The sequence below is a fragment of the Trachymyrmex septentrionalis genome, unplaced genomic scaffold (assembly GCF_001594115.1).
Source record: "Trachymyrmex septentrionalis isolate Tsep2-gDNA-1 unplaced genomic scaffold, Tsep1.0 scaffold118, whole genome shotgun sequence".
NCBI lineage: Eukaryota > Metazoa > Arthropoda > Insecta > Hymenoptera > Formicidae > Trachymyrmex > Trachymyrmex septentrionalis.
This window is the reverse complement of record NW_017304310.1, coordinates 151,095-157,747: the sequence shown is the minus strand read 5'-3', so window position 1 is coordinate 157,747 and position 6,653 is coordinate 151,095. Positions and strand designations below refer to the sequence as shown.

The window sequence follows — 6,653 nt, the reverse complement described above, 5'->3', positions numbered from 1 at the left end:
CGACAGCATGCTGAGTGATGCTTCCGGCACACCAGCGCGGTATTCGTCTCTACATGCGATATCCAATGAATGTACAGCTTTACCGATATTCTCATTCTGAAGGTATACATTGGATCCCGTGTCGCGCGCGACTAACATCGCGCTGGTGTGCCGGAGCCATTAGTATTACGCTTGTACGCGGCGTTTAAAATCTAGAGTGACGATTGGTCAGACAATGGAAGGCACCGGTATTCGCGCATAGCCGTTCTGTACAACGCGCATTACTACTCTGATTCTTCTCTACATTTATCCGTGAGCGTTCCTAAAAACCCCCTTCCATTGACCGCCCTGTCAACGATGAATGTCAGGGAAAAGCGTCAGTGTCTTGGTCTGCGTCTCTAGCGACTTGGTGCCCGCAAGTATTATGCCCGCGGCACAGACTCTTGCATAACGCATAATGCATAGTGCATAAGGGAATCAATCAATTGAAATTATTCTTTTCTATGGAATGGAAAGAAGAGAAAGATTTTGATTAGTTGATTTGCTTATGCACTATGCGTAATGCAAAAATCTGTGTTGCGGCCTTTAGGGTACATCTACATGAACTTGCATAGCCGCATAAACGTATGCATAAAGAAAACTATCCAATCACATGTCTCCTATAGATACGCACGTAAAATGTGATTGGATAATTTTTTTATACATACGTTTATGCGGCTATGCAAGTTGTGTGAATGTACCCTAAAGACCGCAACACAGACTTGCGTGGATATACTCAGACCTTAGCAAGCCTGTTCAAAAATAATTATTGGACAAGAAAAATAAAGTTGTTGCGGACGTGACAATACACAGTTTCTGATAGGTTGAAATTCTTATTCTCTGATCTCTGTTCCTTTTATTGTGCGGAGCTCCTTATTTCTAGAGACTTTATGATCATTCTACAATAAACCATTAGTCATAAATCAGAAGTTAGAAGTGGGAAATTGTCCAATCACAGTCGTTAATTTCCAACTTCTAACTTCTGATTTATGACTAATGGCTTATTGTAGAATGCGTGTTAGTATAATACGTGCATAGTGGCGCTAGCAGCGGACCAGTCGACTGCACGGATTGCAGCCGACTCCGAGGTAACTGCCATTTTGTTGAGTGCGAAAGGATGCCGTCAATCTCCTGTTTGTTTTACTTATTACTTATTTAGTAAATAAATTGATATAATTGTGGTACAATAGCTCGCAACATTTCGCCAGAATGACGCAATTCTTACCGCCAAATTTGCTGGCGTTATTTTCGCCGCGTGAACCGATTCCGTATTTGCCACCTGCTAGCAAACTTCCACATGAGAAGAAAAACGGTGGTTACACCGGCGTCGGGATTTTTCTCAAGTATTTCGAGGTAATAAAAGTACATTATGTATTTCTTTCAAGAACATCGTATTTATTCTAATCCTTGTTTTACGGTTCAGAATAATTTCCAAAATACACTTTACATTTTTACGTACACATATATTTACACTTTTAAAAATATTTTGTTGATCGCATTACGATATACTCCTTTAACACTTTGTATCATGTCTATATATGTAGTTTCTTGATATTATGTATAAATAATTGCTTTTTATTTATATAATGTTCTTTTACTGAAACTTTCTCTTAAGTATATGAGTTCAATTAATAACTCCAACATGGTAAGTTGAATGAAACTATCATATTGTATCTAGAGAGAGAGAAATTGATGCGGAAAATCATACAGAATATCCTTTTGTTTTAAGCAAATGATTTTTTCTGAAATTATTGATAATAAAGAAAAATTTTTTTTTTTAATGAAAATGAGATGGAGATGTTTTTATGTTTTGCTCACATTTTTTTCTCAGTGGAGATAAAAAAAAAAAAGAAATATGAAAGTCACCTTTTAAAATACAATTATATAACTTTCTTTCCACATAATATGATTTCTTTAATTATTCTGTATATAAAAATACTAAATTAGTAGTTTTAACAAATTGAAATATATAGTTTGTGAAATATTTCATATTTTGTATCAAAATTTGGCAAAAGAAATATAAAATATCTTGTAAACTATAGATTTTTTGATAGCTCTACTTTGATACTTTTACACAAAAAATAATTAGAAAAATTATATTATGTAAAAAAATTATATAATTTTCCTTTATAAAAGAAGGTGACTTTCATATTTTTTTGGTTACTCTACCAAAAAAATATATGCAAAATACATCTCTGTTTCACTTTTATCTAAAATTTTTTTGTATCATTAATAATTTTGAAGGAAGTTGACTACTTAAAATAAAATACAATGTCCTATATATTGTCTATCTCATTTCTATATAATACAATAAGATAGTTTATCTATTTATATATTTTTTTATCTGAAATTATAAATTTAAAGTTATTATTACATCATCATTAAGATGAATTTTGTTTCTTTTGCTTTACTAATATTTTTGATAATAAAAAATATAAATATCTTTTTATAGAATCTTAAAGATACTCCACCACCTGTGCGTGTAGAGACTCGAGAAGAACGATTGGAGCGTAGACGAAGAGAACGTGCAGAGCAAGTTGCATATAAACTTGAACAAGAAATTGCAGTATGGGATCCAGCTGGCATTTCCAATGTTACAGCAGATCCTTTCAAGACTCTCTTTGTAGCTCGAATTGTAAGTATTATAATAATGATAAAATATAATAATGAAACTATAGAATATATATATATTTTTGTACATATTTGTTTCTTCTTTTTACTTCTTACACTGTTTCTTTCTTTTACAGAATTATGACACCTCAGAATCTAAACTGAGAAGAGAATTTGAAGTATATGGACCAGTAAAAAAGGTAAACTTTCTAAGGATAAATTTTTTTTTACTAATTTAATTAAAAAAGCAATATAAGTTTATCACTAAATTTTGCTTTTTACAGATTGTGGTAACACATAATACAATTAATGGCAAGCCTAGGGGATATGCTTTCATTGAGTATGAGCATGAAAGAGATATGCACTGTAAGTAGCAACGATTTAGAAAGGTAAAAAAAGAAATGTTACTTTTATCGCGAAGCTCAATGAGCCCCATATAGTCTGGAATTTCATCTTATTTAGCATCACTTCCAGCTAGATATTATGGGGGCAGGGCTATAGTTAGGCTACTCATTTTCATTGGTACTTAAACTAGACTAGTACCATTTGGGAAGGGGGGTCCCCGCCATACGCACATCTATGCAGGAAAACTGTTCTGTAAATGCATAAATATGGTAAAAGCGAAACGAACAAAAAAAAAATAAACGACGTGAACGTTTATTGGCTATCTTTGATTAATGCAGTTTTTATCTTGTTCTTGGTACAGCGTGGTGGCCGCTGCCGGCAACTAGTGCCATTCACTATTCCATGCAAAATCCCTGAACCTGCCTGATAAGATAGGTTTGTATGTGTGGTAAGATCCAACATACAACAACGTTTGTTAGCGTCTATTTGCTTATCCTATTTATCGTGTCTGATTTTGTCGAGTAACACGCGGTTTAAATCGGATTATAACAAATTATTGGGTTTTCGAGATGACACCCGGAAGGTTCTTTACGGGATTTTTCGATCCGGAATTTCGACTGTGTGTGTGTGTGTGTGTGTGTGTGTACACACACACACACACACACACACATATTTGGGCAATCTTTTTTTTTCTCTGAAAACATGTCCCATTAAAACTTTTCATGGATTCATGGATCTAGGATTCATGATACTGTGTAAGCGCCTCGTAGAACATTACAGCTCATAAAATTTTCATGTCATTAATATCTATGGATCCAAGAATCATGTGAAAGTTAGCATTTCACATTGAAATTGGTGGGCCTTTAGGATGAAGGTTCAGGGACACATTACCATTTATATAAATAAATGTAAAGAACATGTAAATCAGAATATTTTGTACAAATATTTCTAGTTTCGTAGACACGAATAGCAGGATATTTTATAATTGATACAATCACTGTAATTCTGTGGCTTGAAGGTAGAAAAATTAAGATGTTATATGTAAAGAGGCACTTATTTCTACCCTCATGTTATAGAATGGCATTAGTTCTTTTAGTACTATGGTGCTAATATCTTATAAAATAGGATGAATTTATATCCGACGATACGTATTATTATATAAATGAATTACATAAAACGTGTAATTAGTCTACGCGCTTTTTCTAACAATTTTAGGGTAAGATGCATTTTTGGATTTTACTTCTTTATTAGTTTTCGTATGCAATAGACTTTTGAAATTAGTTTTTAATTTGAAAATTCCCTCACATGAAATATAGAGATTAAATTAATTCCTGAAAAAAATTCGCGTAATAATCGATAACGATAATGAAAATAGTCCATTGATAGATGTAAACTCAAACTTTGCATGAAGGTCAGAGATGGAGAGCAAAATATAAAATATGCGATAAGACTATTTGAATATTATTATAGTTCAAGGATGTTCAATTTTTATCTAATATTTGCTTTAAAAAAGCGATTTAAAATGTAAAACAAGTCCTTGAACATATCAATTTCGATATGGAACACTAATTTCTCTTATTCGGTATCAGTTTCTTATTTTACAATGTCACTTGTTACGAAAACATAATCTCAAATAATGCGTACGCAACATTTGCGGATTGTAGAATCGCTGGATTCTAATTTTCTGAACTATCAAAATGGATCTGGCCTTCGTTGATTTTAAAGTTTTTTATTTTAACCCTTAAAAACACTTTCTGGTATGGCATACCCAGGTCTTTTTATTTTCAAGATTAAAACTTTTTTGTTTTTGAAAGATGGCTATTGTGGGTCAGAAAATAAGCTTTATGTTGGTTTTATCTTTATATTCCATAAAACTTTAGATAATTTGCGACAAGGATTTCAGAAAATATTAGGCATTGAAAATTGGCATATCATATACTTAAGTATGTGGTATGTAAAATAGTTGTTTTGCTGGTATAATATATTATAACGTAAGTTTTTTTACTCCAGTGGCCTTGATAAATGTTATCCAGATCATAATCCTAAACAACATTTAAGATGTTTTAGCTGTCTGTCGGACACCTTGAGTAATTAATGCTAATGCCAATGGTACAATAAGTCTTATAACTCGAAAAGTGCTCCTAACTACTCAGTCAAGAACTCTGCGTTGACGATGGGGACACAGAATTAGACGGCGAAATCGGTAGCCACACATTTAAGCAGGAGCCCATGTCCGTGTGCTTGCCTGTGGCATGCCGAGAGTGAACGAGATAGCGAGCTCCTTCTCACACTAATAGCTTGTTTCAAACGACCGAAAATGTTTTCTCTGCAATTTCGGTCGCTCGGTGGCCCTAGGCATCAATAAGGAGCGGGAGACATTCTAAATAACATATAAGTTTTAATAAATTGTAGTAATAGTGTACCCCTCCCATTAATCCAGAATAGTATAAATCATGTTAAAACACAACAACAATTTACGAGATATTTAATTGTTTACGGTTTTTTATGCGCATTATATAGTATAGTACTTCTCCTTATCATAAATTCGAATAGCAAGAATAGTTCAGTAGAAGTAGAATTTTATCGGAAAAAAATTATAAACCAGCATTTCTCTTTATGGAAGTCTCGAAAGGCTATCAGAAAAGAAATGCGTATGTTTGCGACTCGAGATTTGTGAAGAAAATATGCGAAAAAAATCGAATAGTTGCAAAAAGCAGTGTTTTGCTTATAAAACGAAAGATATTAATTGTATGGAAAAAAATTTTTTTAAATGTATAAAAAATATAGATATTCGAAATACCTACAAAATAAGACGTGGAACATTAAAATCGATCTATTAATTCAGTAGAAAAAAAATAAACACCGAAAAAAGCCTTTTTTTATTCGCTTTCTGTTCATTACCATTTAAACGCAAATTTGAAAATCTCGTAAAATGTAACCCTCGTAATGACGAACAAATCTAGCCCTGAACAAGCCTGATGTTGATTAGTTGCAAAAAGCCATTTGTTCACTAAAAACCTATCTGTGGAAAACTTAATTTCTTTATCTTTGAGTAACCGCACAGTAATTTACAGGAGGATTTTTCTTCTTCAAGAGTTGCACTATCACGTACACTTAATAACAAAACGATTTTTTGCAGTTAAACTATTATAAAACTTTAAAAAGTGGGTATCCTTTTTCTTTTTATAAAAAAATGGAAATAATTTCGTTAATATGCATCATATCAAATAGCCGTGTGAAGCATTTTACATCTGATATTTTTCTAGGAATTAAAAAAAAAATTATTCTCCGATTATATATTAGGAGCCGAGATAACAATTTTTTTCCAAAAAATCATTGTGGCTTTAGTTTTTAAGATTAAGAGTTCCATCTGACACCAATTTGTCAAGGAAGAATTGAATTTGCTGTTAAAAAAATCTCGAATTGTAACCATGAAATTTTTAGTTTAGACAATTTTTTCTTTCTTGAATTTTTATTTTTTCGGTTTATCACTAAAAAATCATGTTTGAGTATGGAACGCATGTCTGATTAACAAATTTAAGTCACGTTAGCTATTTTTCTTTATTTAATATGCTTTAAAAAATGTCCAATTGGACAATTAAATGTATGGAATTATCCGAACAAAATTGTTTTTGTGAATTTAATGGCAGATGCAAATATGACATATATAAACAAATAAT

At 32.2% G+C, this 6,653-nt stretch overlaps 1 protein-coding gene across 1 annotated transcript in view; it reads left to right on the top strand.

The window, feature by feature from the left end:
• Positions 1-1,064: 1,064 nt before the first annotated feature.
• Positions 1,065-6,653, top strand: part of LOC108754398 (U1 small nuclear ribonucleoprotein 70 kDa-like) — a 13,218-nt gene continuing 7,629 nt past the window's right edge. Inside the window, 6 exon segments of the mRNA XM_018496650.1 lie at positions 1,065-1,371; positions 2,471-2,653; positions 2,766-2,828; positions 2,913-2,994; positions 3,335-3,379; positions 3,382-3,408. Of these exon segments, the coding sequence (XP_018352152.1) occupies positions 1,228-1,371; positions 2,471-2,653; positions 2,766-2,828; positions 2,913-2,994; positions 3,335-3,379; positions 3,382-3,408 (544 nt within the window). The 5' untranslated portion in view covers positions 1,065-1,227.